The 15,733-nt window shown below is 44.4% G+C and overlaps 1 protein-coding gene across 1 annotated transcript in view; it reads right to left on the reverse strand.

Annotated features, from left to right (window-relative positions):
* LOC140219903 (facilitated trehalose transporter Tret1-like) overlaps positions 1-15,733 on the reverse strand; it is an 81,672-nt gene that overhangs the window by 53,772 nt on the left and 12,167 nt on the right. Inside the window, exon 4 of the mRNA XM_072290037.1 lies at positions 10,028-10,277. Within this exon, the coding sequence (XP_072146138.1) occupies positions 10,028-10,277 (250 nt within the window). The remainder of the gene's footprint in view (positions 1-10,027; positions 10,278-15,733) is intronic.

The following is a 15,733-nucleotide window of genomic DNA, read 5'->3' on the forward strand; positions in this document are numbered from 1 at the left end:
TGAGGAGTTCTATAGAGATTTATACAGTACCAGTGGCACCCACGACGATAATGGAAGAGACAATAGTCTAGAGGAATTCGAAATCCCACGGGTAACACCGGAAGAAGTAAAGAAAGCCTTGGGAGCTATGCAAAGGGGGAAGGCAGCTGGGGAAGATCAGGTAACAGCAGATTTGTTGTAGGATGGTGGGCAGATTGTTCTAGGGAAACTGGCCACCCTGTTTACGCAATGCCTCATGACCTCAGGCGTACCGGAATCTTGGAAGAACGCTAACATAATCCTAATCCATAAGAAAGGGGACGCCAAAGACTTGAAAAATTATAGACCGATCAGCTTACTGTCAGTTGCCTACAAACTATTTACTAAGGCAATCGCAAATAGAATCAGGAACACCTTAGACTTCTGTCAAGCAAAGGACCAGGCAGGATTCCGTAAAGACTACTCAACAATAGACCATATTCACACTATCAATAAGTGATAGAGAAATGTGCGGAATATAACCAACCATTATATATAGCTTTCATTGATTACGAGAAAGCGTTTGATTCTGTCGAAACCTCAGCAGTCATGGAAGCATTACGGAATCAGGGTGTAGACGAGCCGTATGTAAAATACTGAAAGATATCTATAGCGGCTCCACAGCCACCGTAGTCCTCCATAAAGAAAGCAACAAAATCCCAATAAAGAAAGGCGTCAGGCAGGGAGACACGATCTCTCCAATGCTATTCACCGCGTGTTTACAGGAGGTATTCAGAGACCTGGATTGGGAAGAATTGGGGATAAAATTTAATGGAGAATACCTTAGTATCTTGCGATTCGCTGATGATATTGCCTTGATTAGTAACTCAGGGGACCAATTGCAATGCATGCTCACTGACCTGGAGAGGCAAAGCAAAAGAGTGGGTCTAAAAATTGATCTGCAGAAAGCTAAAGTAATGTTTAACAGTCTCGGAAGAGAACAGCAGTTTACGATAGGTAGCCAGGCACTGGAAGTGGTAAGGGAATACATCTACTTAGGGCAGGTATGACGGCGGATCCGGATCATGAGAGGGAAATAATCAGAAGAATAAGAATGGGCTGGGGTGCGTTTGGCAGACATTCTCAGATAATCAACAGCAGGTTGCCATTATCCCTCAAGAGGAAAGTGTATAACAGCTGTGTCTTTCCAGTACTCACCTGCGGGGCAGAAACCTGGAGGCTTACGAAAAGGGTTCTACTTAAATTGAGGACGACGCAACGAGCTTTGGAAAGAATGATGGGTGTAACGTTAAGGGATAAGAAAAGAGAAGATTGGGTAAGGGAACAAGCGCGAGTTAATGACATCTTAGTTGAAATCAAGAAAAAGAAATGGGCATGGGCAGGACATGTAATGAGGAGGGAAGATAACCGATGGTTATAAGGGTTATGGACTGGATTCCAAGGGAAGGGAAGCGTAGCAGGGGGCGGCAGAAAGTTAGGTGGGCGGATGAGATTAAGAAGTTTGCAGGGACGACATGGCCACAATTAGTACATGACCGGGGTTGTTGGTGGAGTTTGGGAGAGGCCTTTGCCCTGCAGTGGGCGTAACCAGGCGGACGATGATGATGATGATGACAAAATGCGGTGAAGTCCCTCAAAACCGAGACGTGGTTGAGGTATCTCAAATGAAAGTTAGCTTCCCTTACTTTTGTGGAGATGGTCACATCTGTAGCCACACTGAGGTTCAACAAAGGCTTCAAAGTCATTTAGGAGGTTCTAGAGAAGTTGTGCATCCTTCCGACTCGGGAATTGATCTCTCTGAGCAACCATATAGCACATACAAAACCACAGAAAAGTCACAGGGAACTCTGAAACACAGAGAGCTCAACGGAAATTTCGTCACTGCAGAAGAAAGCCCACCTGGAGGAATAAGCTTCGAAGTGTTCTGAGTGTAACCGCCTACGCAGGAGAATGCTGAAGTTTTATGCTTCTTTCGCAAAGAACGATCTGCGTTCTGGAGAAATTTTTATGCAAATTTCTGATCTACAACAGTACCACGCATGTTAGAAGCTTTCAACTTACTGTGGTCGTTTTGCTTTTTTGCAATCTTGCCCTGTTTCTACTATTTACCGACAAACATTAGTCTACATTGTGTGACTCAACCTCGGCGAAATTTTGCGTACACATTCACCAGGACTTGTGGAGTGCAAGTATTGATGTTTCATTGTAATTTGCAGCACATTTGGACATCTTAATCTTAAAACAATTATAAGTGTTCTCAGTAACTTTTCTCCAAAGTAAAAACTTTTATTTAAATTATTAACCCTAAAAGAAAATAATGTTTGAGTCTCATCACAATTGCAATGGTGGTCATAGCGCTTGAAGACAAGGGCAATAACGAGAAGACAGGTCGAGCACTATCTTTAAATTGAGTAGTTATTTCTAGAAAACACCGTGGTTGTTCGGCCGCACACTGGAAAGGCCCAATGACCGCATATGAAAACCAGCCATTTCCAGGAACGTAAAGTCACTTTTAGTGAGAGCAACATAAGGGGAACTGGTGGAGTTATCAGCAGCCCTCGCTATGAAACCAGCTTAAACAACTTCTGGCGTACCTTTATATACATTTCTTTACAAAACAGAGCACTTATCAAGCAAGGATTTGACATCACAATCACCGGAATGCACGGACACAGACACAATGCACAATGCAGAATTCACAGACACATGACCATCGCGGTATCAGTTCTATTTTTGGTTATGTTCTCTTAACCTATCATTCAGGCATCTCCCAGACTGCCCAATGTAAACCTTCGCACATAACGGAAAGCGGTACACCACATTCTTTACGTAAGATACAATAGGGGGCCGACGATTGTTTTTATAACCTGCGCGCTTTTTGGCAGACTGATCTGAGGCACTGCATAACCTGAGAAAGTTCTGCGAAGCGGAAAATACCATATCTAGTTTAACATTTCGTGCGAGTTTCTTCAGTGTGTGTAAAACGTTATGCAAATACAGCACAACCACCTTTTTTCATATTATCACAAGTGCTCATGTGCGCGCCATTCTGTTTCTTCAACTTCTTTAACGCACGCCCTGCTACTGAAACATGTACGTGGTCAGTGTATCCTGCGTCCGATAGACGCTCTTTCTGTAGGTCAAAGCTTCTAGGCAATTTATAGGGGCATGATTTGCGGAGCGCGTTGTCAAAAAACAGGTTAGTGATTGCTCTTTTCACTAGCTTACAATGAGATGAATGATGCGGAAGCAGCATCTTACTGTCGCGAGAATGACATTCCCAATATACATGATTCTCGAACAAGAAATTGTCAAGTCTAAAAACAGGATTTAATTATTGACTAGTATTTCATGTGTTTTTTTCACACGGTCAAGAGATCGAAAAAAAAATGTTAACTACATCATTTGAAGAATGAGTGGAATCAAACAGGACTAGATAACTGTCAAGATATCTGCAGATTTTGGCGACCCTCGCTTCTGACATACAAACTTTTATGACCTTGACATAATGGGCCAAGAAAATATGACTAAGTATGGGTGCCAGACACGACCCAATGCGAACTCCCCTCTTTTGTACATATATATGTGTCCATCGCATTCCACGTAGGTTGAATTTAAATAAAACGTAAGAAGTTCTAATAACCCACTCACTGAAATGCCTGTCTTAGTTTGAAGCGCAATTACTCCAAAATGATCAATGCATTATTAAAGACATATAAAAAGGGGGCTTTGCGGCATGGACTAATATAATTCCTTCACGTCAATACAAAAGGCCGATATGCCCTTGTCACATTTCATTCTAAAGAACTGCCCCACCTCATTCGAGCATCTTGCGATAAACGAAATGATTCTGTTAATGTGGTGTCCGGAAAGAAACTTGCGTCGACCCATCAGCATGTTCGTCGCGTGCAGCCGTTCTTGCAGTATAATTACCTGTGCGTCCTACCAGTGAATAAAGACGGTCGTTTTGTCGTCCTCACTTAGGCTGAGTTTTTGGCAAGGGCGTTTGAAGCGGTATCTTCCGTAATAAAAGATGCGAAAGGGTTTCACTAATGAATTTAAAGTCTGAGGGTAAAAAATTGTGCTCTCGCCTCAGCCTAGCTCCGCTAGAAAAGTGTTCGGACAAAAAGGAGGACTTTCACTTAAATGTCATGTTTGCTGTGAAAACTCTCAAACCCGAATGGCCTTTCAGAGTGATAGTGTCAGAGAGAGGCACTTTGCGGAAAGCGGTTGCCAGTTTTCTTCAAGATGCATTTCGCTTGTTGAACATCCATGATTCGTTTATTGCAAGAAGCTCTAGCAAGGTGTTGCAGTTCTTTAAAACGAATTGTGACAAGGGCATATCAGCAATTTCTATTGACGTGAAGAACTTATGTTACTCCATGCCGCAAAGCCACGTTTTGGCATGTGGTGAAGAATTTATTGATAATTTTGCAGTGATTGGGTTTCAAACTATAAGGCATTTCAGCGACTAGGTTCTCAGACCTTCTCATGTTCTATTTGAAGCCAACCTAAGAGGAATGTGATCGACACATCTATGTTCAAAAGAGAGGGGTTTACATTTGGTCGTGTCTGGCACTGATACTTAGTGATATTTTCTTGGCCTATCATGACAAGGTCATAGAAGTTTGCATGTCTGAAGCGAGGAGCACCAAACCTTTTTAGACATATTGAGGATTAGCTTGTCCTGCTTAATTCCACTCCTTCTGTAAATGATGTAGCTAACATGTTTCCCTATGGCCAAAGAGCACCAAGCCAGTGTTAATGAGTTCGAAGTGGAGCGATGAATTACGAGAGGTGAATGTGACAGGGCTGTAAGGGGCCCTAAAAACGGGCACTGTAAGTGCGTAACACCTATATGTAATGAAATTATGGTAATGGCTAATAAAGTATGCTATGTACATGAAATATATATTGTGAAAGAACGATGATATACTAAAATATGTCAGAAGTAAACATTTTGAAGAAGCACAACGGCCTTAGCAGAGCCATTGAAACCCAAGGACCCGAAGGCGCATGCTATGCAAATCTGCTATCACAGCGGCATCTTCTGGGGAGAAGATGCGCTATGAATTTATTGGGCTAATAACGTGTAAGACATCGTTCAAGAAACCTAGGCTGCTTTGGCGCTAAAAAGTGGTTCTTTCCGAAGAAATATAACGGTATGGAGAGGGACAAGAGTGGGATATGCTAGATGGAAATGTTGCTTTATCTCTGTTTCAGGTTCCCGACACTCCTGAAAGCCGTGGATGGTGGTCAGCCTCCCACCAAATCTACCACCCGTTGGTGGTTCATTTCCAGTCAGCAAAATACTGCGGGTGCAATATGTTTGTGCTATTCGGATATGACAGAATTGGACATCAGTTTCTTCTCGTATTTTTCAACGTATTTTCTCTACGGAGGGCCAGAAACCCTAATGGGGCTCAATCAAATGAAGATGATTATTCGTTTCAGCGTCCCACATGTGCTGCCAGTGGCTTCGCAGTTTCTTTCACAAGAATGGTTTATCCCTCTGGATGGAACAGCGTTAGGGTTAATTGTGTGTGATATTATCGCCGTCTTCATTTCATCTGCTAGCACACTACCCTCGATGCCTGTATGGCCAGAGACCCAACATATAACGACATGCTGGTTACATATATACGCTCTACAAAGAACAGAATAGAGATCAATAAGTGCAGAATATTTTTGTTTACCGAGTGACATTAAAGGGAAGCTGAAGAGTCTGTCGAATTCAATAAGACGCTCATATACGGATGCGGGAACCTTATAAACCATGTAGGTAAAATTTCGCGGTTTTTTTTTCAATTAGGAGCGACGTAATCGTCGGTTGAAATTGCGCTGTAGCTCCGCCCCATGTCGAATGCCGCGAGCTGCTGCTGACGCTGACGATGCGAGCGGAGACCGGAAACCGCGGTGTTGTGACGTCAACTCTAGTGTTTCGTTCCTTCGCAGCGTCCGCGACCGTGCCTGACCGCGCTTGTTTCTGCGTGCGTGCCATCGTAATCTGCTTCGATCGACCCTGCATTCCTTTGTTGGTGCGTCTGCGTGTATGTAGAGTGGTAGTCAACGTGCGTGGTAGTCAACGTGAGTGGTAATCAACGTGAGTGGTAGTCAACGTGGTAGTCAACAGATGAAGGTCACTACACGTACTGCATGAACCGGGAAGCTTTTCACGCGTTTAAACCGTCTTTGTAGATTGCCGACAGCTTTGGACAGCGCACAAATGGCGACGATCGCATCCCCGCTTACGTTCCACGAGGAGGCATGCAGGAACACAACACTACAGTTGTTTGACCGGAAACGAGCTCACTAGATCGGCGAAAGGTCGGCGAGATCACTAGATCGCTTTGCAAAAAACATACTCACCAAAGAGCAATTCCAACACGAGGAGATCCCAAGACTGCTTTCGTTCGCGTCGAAAGCACTGCTCGCACCAGCATCGTTTGCTTCTTCGAGAGGCCGGCTCTTCGCAATCGGCTCGTACGTGTAGGGAGTAACGCCGAACTCCTCAGAAAAACGCAGTCTCTCTAAATATTCCATTACCGTCTCAGAAAAACAGCACCAAACTACCTGGCACCGCGCTTCATGTGTAGCGGCAGCGGTCGGTTACTAGAGTTGACTTCACGAGGCGCCCGACCAATCACAGCCGGAAACGAGACGCGCGAGATGCACTTTTCGTCGAAATAAAATATATTTGCGCTTTCTTTCGCTCAATTTCGATACGATATTCGAATTCGGAGGGTTGAAAACCATTATGTACAGATGTTCACTCATTTTTTCTGGAAAACCTTTCAGCTTCCCTTTAAGGCTTTTACGATGCTTAGGGAATCTGTATATATAGATGCGTTTGAATTTCAGATTTTTTTACATCCTTCAAAGTCGACAATACTGCATAGGCCTCAGCCGTAAATACACTGGTTTCCGAATGCAGTACATCGGATTCCCCGAAGTATGAACCGAAGGCTACAAAGGTTACTCCAGCATGTGACTTAGAGTCGTCAGTGTAAAAGTTTGTATACGAGGAGTTGTAGTGGGGTTCTAGGAAATGCATTTTAATATGTGCTTCTGCAGCGTGTTTTGTCACGACTACAAACAGTGTATCACATTCTATGAGCTGCCACTACGACAACGGTAATGGCATTTCTGGGGTCATCAGACGATGTTCCAGGAGTGTAGCACACACTTCTTCACTAAGTTTTGTTGTGTGCAAAGCGAATTGTTCTCTTGCTGCAGGTCGATTAATAAACAGTGTTGCAGATGATGAGTCGTTTACGGTTACATAAGAGGAATGTTCGTGGTTTGCATTAACTTTCAGGAAGTAGATAAAAGATTGGAGTACGCCTTCTGAAGATTGAACGACCACTTGTCAGCTTCAATGTAGAGACTCTCTGTAGGACTTGCCCTCAGGGCACCGGTTGCCAGGCGGATAGTTAGGTAATGGACAGGTTCCAGCATCTTCAAGGTGCTAGGAGAAGCCGATTGATCCACTATGGCCCCGTAATCTAAACATGTTCGTGTGAGGCCTTTGTAAATGCTCATGATGCACTGCCTGTCACTACCCCACGTTGTGTGGGACAGGATTTATAGAATGTTCATGTTGTTCAGGCATCTGTTTTAAGTGTACTTCAGGTTTTCTATAAAGGTACTTTTTGCATCTAACATAATGACTAAAACTTCAAAGCCATTCCACTCTTTGAAGAGGGATGACCAGCAGAGTTGTATATATAAGGATAATTATGTTCCTAATTATTATGTTTATTGAAAACAAGACACATACCACAATGATTTTCGTTTTTCACGATTTATTGCTGTTTTACTAAATTGCATACTCAACGCTTTTTTTATCTTTAACCTTCTTTTGTTCGCTTTTTTGGATTTATTATTTGATCACCAAGGTACTATCGCTTTATGAGCGCTATGACATACGGCCAATGGCTCTGTCGCGACACTGGAAAGATTCTTGGCTAATGTCAGGTCTATACAAGTCCGATGACGCATCGTGGGCACACTGATGTTTGTGCAACATTGAATGCCGAACCATTTTAGGAGAAACGCCACGAACCACTTTACGATCTGGCCGAGACACGTCTATGCTGAAATCAACCACGATTACGATGGGAGTGGAGTCGGTAGGGGGGATCCAACCAAATGTGCATACGCTTGGCGTTTGTGGCACGATCTTTGTATTGCGTGCCACCCGCATTCACCGCAGCCATTCCCGCTTCTGTTCATGACGGTGTTCAATGTAGGCGCGCTGCTTTTCAACAGTCCACAACGCACGTAGCCTACCAATTGCATAGGTAGAAGGCAACTGAGATAAGGTTACGTGGCTTGCCTATAAAGCCCGTGACGTCAAACCGCAATCCATCCCAAACAGTGTCTATTCCGGTTTTTCATTACGGCATTTTTTTTCTCAAAATAAGTTTTTACACTTCACGCAATTAAATGCAGCTGTGGCATACCCGGTGATACGCTTTCGCTTTATGTTTCAGCTCTTTTAGCTCTAAGGTGGCCGCCATCTTTCTTCCCTAAGCACACAAACCGCCAGAACCTGGCGTTTAACAGCTTCGCTGTCATAGTGTTTGCTCATTGCTTATAGGCAAATTTCGGTCATGCTGCCCAATATGGGGGTCTGGGACCAGGCCTCTATTACTCGAAAACCGGACACAGCAGCTATTCAGCGCACTTATTGCAAATCCGTTCTCCTGTGCCCATCTGGACACTTTGTTCAGGCGAAGTTGAACCTGTCGTTTGTAGAATGCGAGGCTACATAATCTGAATCTAATCTGCACGTCATCAACGTAAGTAGCATACAATATACTTCCCGGTATGTATGTACGTAACGAATGCATTTTGCAATGAAAAGGGTACAACTAAGTATTACACCCTGTGGTAGTCCAGTCTCATGAATAAATGGTCTGGACAGAACATTGCCAGCCCTAACACATAGTCTACAATTCGATAAGTAGCTTTCTATTACGTTATGTATGTTGTCATGAATACCGATTTCAGAGATGACGCAAAATTCTGTAACGACAAGTGGTGTCATAAGTTGGTCAAGTTCTTCGCAAGTTTTTTATTGGTCACATGAAGGTATTTACATTGGGTATGGTATGAAGGTGGGACCCTATAACTCTCGTAGGAGTTGTGAAGGGCGTTCATACTCATTATAAGCTTAACAACAACGGTTACGGCGCTAAGTAGACGAGGACAAAGTGAGACACATGCGACACATGCGGGCGTTGGTGTCTCACTTCGTCCTTGTCTGCTCAGCACCGTAACCTTTGTTTTAAGTCATGAACCAATACCTGAGCAACCAGGTTTGTTAAATCATTATAAGCCTTTTCAATCTCAAGGAACACCGACAGGAAGACATGCTGGTGAACAAAAGTTTCACGAATGTATACCTCAACTCGCACGAGGTGATCAGTTGTGGATCGACCTTCGCTAAATCCACATTGATAAGGATCGAGCAATTTTTTAGATTCGAGAAAGTTGAACAGTCGGTGATTAACGTCGGCGGCGGATTTCAGCAAGATCTTCGCACCCCCTGGTTGATGCGGTGAACACTTCGACACTCCTGATTGACCGGAACCAAGTTCTAGAATTTCTGTTGCGTAGAATGCCGGGGAAAAGGAAATGTAAAAACGCGCATCTTTCAGGCAAGCAGGCGGAAATGAGAGTCTGCAGGGACGTGTACGGTGGCCCAAATTAAAGTGGGCGCCCGTATCGCTTGGCCCAGTTAATATTTATACATGTAAATAAACCCGTTTCTCTATTCCTTTTATTTTGCAATTCATATCTGCATCAGCAATGCCCGAGTCTGAACTATGAACCGCAAGATATGTCTGACGCAAAACGCAACAAGACGTTTTCGCTTTGAGCGCAGTGCAGCCGCGGTCACGGCGAAGTGGACCCGTGGACCCATGTTAAGCAGCCGCACGGGCTGCTCTCTCTGAAATAGCCGTCAAGTCACCGCAGCGAGTGATAGTCAAATTTTGTGAAAACTTGAAATAATTAAACCCTCCGACAACGGAGAGCTCACACAGCATGCTGACAGCCAATACAAAGACAGAGTGAGGTCTGCTCGCCTGAAGGCTGGCAATGATGATGGACGTGGTGGAGGCGCTCACGGCAACGCCGGGCGCGGAGAGCACGGTGTGAGCGTGCAGGATGACCATGGTGATACCTGAGAACTGCTGCAGCAAGTACACGTGCACAGCGAGCAGGACGTTCGAGACGGGCGTGGGCAAGACTGCAAACAAGTGGTCTATGGCCTGGCACTCGTTGTCTACCTGCGCGGAATCAGAATCGGTTTTTATTGAGAGGATTAGAAAGATTACAAGATGTTAATATACAGAAGCAGGTCCCGAAGTCAAAGACTGCAATGGGACCTCCTTCGCAGAGTAAACATAATAAAACGCAAGTTACAGCAGTTTGAACAAATTATTACCATGGAATAATTGCAGGTTTTGGTATGAATAGCATGACTGGAGAATTACATGCGCATAACTGTCATGACAAAAAACACTAACATAATTTCGTTGACAACTAATAAAGTAACATCGTAAGTGACGTGACGAGCACAGTATAATTTGCTAACTCGAACGTATAATCACTAACACCAACGTAGTCCCGGACCATCGTGCAAGCCGCTGTCTACAAAAGCTGCCCCCGGAGCACGGACTTCTACCTAAGAAGACCAAGAAGATTGTGGCCAAGACAATCACAATGGCAGCACCAGTGTCAGCCATCGTGCTTCAACAACCCAGACAGCGCCCTACTTTCCGTAGGAGTTAAATCGGAGGATCCGGAAACCTGACTCAAAACCTTCGAAAGGATCGCGACCTTCAACAACTGGACCTCTGAGGATAAGCTATGACATGTGTACCTCTCCTTGGAAGATGCCGCGAGGACTTGGTTCGAGAACCGGGAGTCCACCCTTACAACATGGGACCTGTTCCGCAGTAACTTCTTGAGGAGGTTCACGAGCATTCTCCGAAAGAAAGGGCCGAAGTTCTGCTGGAAACCCGAGGCCAACTACCCAATGAGACCATCGCCATCTTCACGGAAGAGATGACCCGTCTTTTCCGGCACGTCGACCCGGATATGTCCGAAGAGAAAAAAAGTGCATTTCTTCATGCAAGGCGTAAAGCAAGAACTTTTCGCCGGACTGATCCGAAACCCACCGAAGACCGTTGACAGAAGCAACGACGATTGAAAACTCTAGAAATGCACACTAGGCATAGTGCCAAGGCATCGCCAAGTGCTCACGCCGCAGTGAGCCATCCAAACACTAGGCTTCGGTGATCTCCAAGAGACTACCAGGGCCATTGTGCGCGAAGAACTGCGCAAGATGTTTCCTTCTTCGCAACCTCAGGTGTCCTCAGTCACTGACATCGTCAAGGACGAACTTCGACGGTCCCTGGGCGTTACCGAAGTGCAGCCCGAATCGTCGCTTCCTGTGCCGGAAGCGATGACCTACGCCGCCGTCGCCCGTCGTCAAGGTCCCCCTCCGCGACCGCACCAGGGCCCTGTAACGTTGTAATTCCGTGGTCCATCGCCGCCGCCGCCAGCACGCCCACCCGCCGCCCAGCGCAGCTACGCGAGGAAAACGGACATTTGGCGCGCCCCCTACCACCGCCCGCTCTGCTGTCACTACAGGGAAGCCGGACATATCTACCGCCGATGCCCATACCGCGAAAAACTCTCCGTGCCCGCAGCAAGGTGAACGCCCTCGCGATATAGCCGCCTACCTCGCCGCTACTCAGTGGAGCTCTCGACGACCATCCCGTTCGCCATCACCAGGCCGCTACCTGTCGGCACAGCGCCGTCCATACACTGGTCCAGCCTGGGGCTGCTCTGTAAGCCCGTATCCGGAAAACTAAAAGCAGCAACCGACGGAGGTGCGGTTGCTGTTCTTCGAACTGACGAAGATCCTCCGCCGCTGACGAAGACGCCGAAGGGACTACCTCGACGACATAACAGGGACACGCCACCGTCCCGACGAAGTCTAGAAGCAGAGAATACGCCGACGAAAGACGACCTGACGACGCCACGTTCAAGCCATAGGTCAACGCGATGCAGCCGTAATCCGTCGCCAAGACCTAACTGTAACGCAAGACAAAGAACCATCGATAATCATCATCATCATCATCATCATTTATTATTCCCTTAAGGGTCCCTTCGGGGACATTACATAAGGGGGGGGGAAACAGCGATGTGAAAGTGCCATACATTAGCTCAAAAAAAGAATGCAAACAAAGGCAACAGAAAAATAAATAATAAATTGTAGAAAACATCAGGTATAAACAAAACAATGAAAATATCTCAAACTGAATAGCAATAAATTGAAAGAAAAGTGTACACGTAAATGTGAAACATGCTAAACGTAAGTGGCAAAAAAGAAGAAAAGGAAAAATAGGTAATGACACAAGCAAGACGGATTGCTGGGAGAGGTAACGTGAGGAAAAGTGGCTATTTTGGATTGAAATGGTCTGATATTAACTGTCTAAATTTGGAGGGATTTGACTCTAAAACCACGGCTTCGGGAAGATTGTTCCATTCTTTTATGGCGATGGGGAGGAAGGATTTGTTAAAGGCGTTGGAAGAACCATGCAAACGCTGTATACTAAGGGAGTTAAACAAACGGTGAGATGAGCGTATCGGAGCATGTAGTAAGTTCTCGCGCAGTGCAGGAAAGTTAAAGTATAATTTATGAAAAAGACAGAGCATTGCCAGTTTCCGGCGGAGTGCTAGGGGTTCGAGTCCGAGAGTCAATTTCATGTCAGTAACGCTGTCCCAAGGTGAGTACTGGGAAGTTATGAAGCGGGCTGCCCGGTTCTGAATGGCTTCGAGCGACTGAATCAAGTAAACCTGGTGAGGGTTCCATATGGGTGAGGCATACTCCATTTTAGAGCGGACGTATGTTTCGTATGCTAGTTGCCTGATGGATGGAGGGGACATAGCCAGAGATCTTCGGATGAAACCAAGTGTTCTGGAAGTGTTAGCACAGAGTTTCGTGATATGGTCCACCCAAGTTAGCTTGTTAGTTATTTCGACTCCTAGGTACCTGTATGAGTTTGTTACTGATAGCGCCGTGGAGTTCAGCGAGAATATTCGAGAAACTTCCGATACATGCAGGCGCGTGCTGCGCTGTGCGATAACATTTGTTAGGCGGTGACAAGCGGTCACCCGGAAAAGATAAACAAGTGCACATGTCAATATACAAGGCAAAAACAGAAACATAATTGTATGACAATGAACATGAAATGAAGGCACCCTGAAAGAATGGTTGTGAGTATGAACTAGGCAACAGTTTTCCACAGAATGTTATCCTCTAGTCGTTTCTTGAATTCGTTAATTTTAAGTGTTTTTATATCTAATGGTACAGTGTTCCAGAGTGCGATAGATGAAAAATATACACTCTGCTTGCCATAATTAGTATGTATTTTGGCGAAAATGAAGTTCCTATTTATTGCAAACCTGGTGAAACTAGTATTTATTAGAGAAGATTGTGGTATCAAGCTATCGCATCGTAATCGATTTGATGGAACAAAAAGGCACCTAGGATATATTTAACTAGTTGTGTGACTGAAAGAATGTCATTAGGTCGTAAAAGATATGAGACATTGTCATTATATGGGCTAAATGTAATTATCCTAATAGCCTGATTCTGTAGGATTTGCAATTAGATTAAATGGGTGGCGTAAGTGTTTCCCCAGCCAGTAACGCACTAGTTAATGTGGCAATGAATAAATGAAAAGTATAATGATAGTAATATTTGATGGTTAAATATGTTTCATGCTTTTAGAAGCACCCTAATCCCGTAGGTAATCTTCTGTTTTACTTTGGTTAAGTGTTGAATAAATTTGCAAACAATAAATTTGCAAGCAATAAATAAATTCGCGACAAACTTGCAGGGATAGGACTTGTGCCAAGAAAGATAGGAGGAATGGAGTGAAGTGTTCGTTGTTGGGAAGTCAATACAACAACTTTTGTTTTCGACGGGTTTATCTGTAGCTGGTTAGCATGGCACCACTCCAGCAGGCTGCGTAAACCGCAATTAAGGATAGATACTAAAGTTGTAAGACATTCATCGGATTTAATGATAGTAGCATCATCTGCATTAAGTATACATTTCGAAGAAGAGAGGCAGTTAGGTAGATAATTGACATATAATAAAAATAAAAGAGGACCTAGTATTAGCGAACATGGTTTTAGACTGAACGACTGTAATAGTTTCTACCTGCATTCTGTCAAGTATTTTGTAGTAACAAATTTCTGGGCCGGTAATTACGAATGATTGAAGCTTACAAAATATGGTGTGATGATTTATTTTCTGAAGCACTTTGCTTAAATTTACAAATACTCAAGCTGCATAATTGCCTTCATCGATAGCGAGTTTTAGTCGATCGATTAGCGCAACAAGAGCAAGTTCGGTCGAGTAACCCGAGCGAAAGCCATATTGGAATGGTGAGAGAATGTTAAATTTCGCAAGGTAATTAGGCTTTTTTCTATAAGTTTTTCAATTATCTTGGTAAAAAAAGGTAATACACAGATGAGGCGATAAGTGGAAATTAAAGAGCGCTCACCTTTCTCAAAAATTGGGCGATCTTGCCTTGTTTAAGTTCCTGTGGGAAACTGCCTCATTTAAACATGATGTTGATTATGTCTGCAAGGACATCTGTTAATAAGGGTGCATTTAATTTTATATGGGAAGGGTGTAATTTATCGATGCTGGCGCCGGTTATTTTGATGTTGTTTATAATATTTAGAACTTCCGGGGATGTAGTTGGAAATAAAAAGAAATACTGTGGCAGGCGCTGGGGCACGGAATTGTCATGCGCAGGTGTCTGTAGTTCGCTGCTAAAGAAGAAATCAGCAAGCGCATCAGCTATTTCTTTGGCGGTCTTGTACACAAGACCGGATGATGAGCAAGGTATGATGCGACGACAAGGTAGATAATCACAAGTTTTCACTAAGAAACCCTGTTCGTGTTTATTTGTTACAAAGGGCGACCGCGCGGTGGAAGGGACGCATCCAGTAGGTACATGGACATCTTAACGTGACAGGCCAGTGCTCTCTTATATGTCTCATCCTGTCCTGCACGCGCCCTTCGTTCCTTAGCCTCGTGTAGGAGTGCCGAGAGAAATATTGAGGTGGTTTACCACTCTCAGAAAAATACACGGGCCATTTTACATGAACACGGCATGTAGTGGCGAAGAAATGCGACGGCTGACATGATTTCAGGGAGAGTACTCGCCTCTGGCAGCTACTACAATATGGGCGTTATTCACATGGTTTTCGTTCATTCTGCATCCTGTTCTGCACAAGTGACAAACTACAATGATGCCAAACTATTTCTCTCATGTTTTCTGTCTAAAATAAAAAAAGACATCAAGAAAAATTGCTAATTTCGTATATTTCTCACTGGACGTGACCGCGGCGATGGTATAGAGAAATTGATCAAGTTGTGTGCATTTCAGTTTCATAAAGCGCTGTGCGGAATATTGTTTCTGGCACTGCACACTGCGGCAGGTAGCTCGCGCAAATATTAAAGAGATAAAAAGCGAGAAATGCAGTAGAGCTCTCTATAAGGGCCTGTGTAATTTTTGTGGTTTATAAATAAGCATGGCAGAAAAACGCAATGAGGTCACAAGTTCCACTACTGGAGGCACCAGAGATATAAGATTGGGGGGACTGCACAGAAGCTCGGGTACCGTACTTTTAATAGTAACAGCCCCAAATG

This window comes from Dermacentor andersoni, chromosome 1 (assembly GCF_023375885.2).
Source record: "Dermacentor andersoni chromosome 1, qqDerAnde1_hic_scaffold, whole genome shotgun sequence".
NCBI lineage: Eukaryota > Metazoa > Arthropoda > Arachnida > Ixodida > Ixodidae > Dermacentor > Dermacentor andersoni.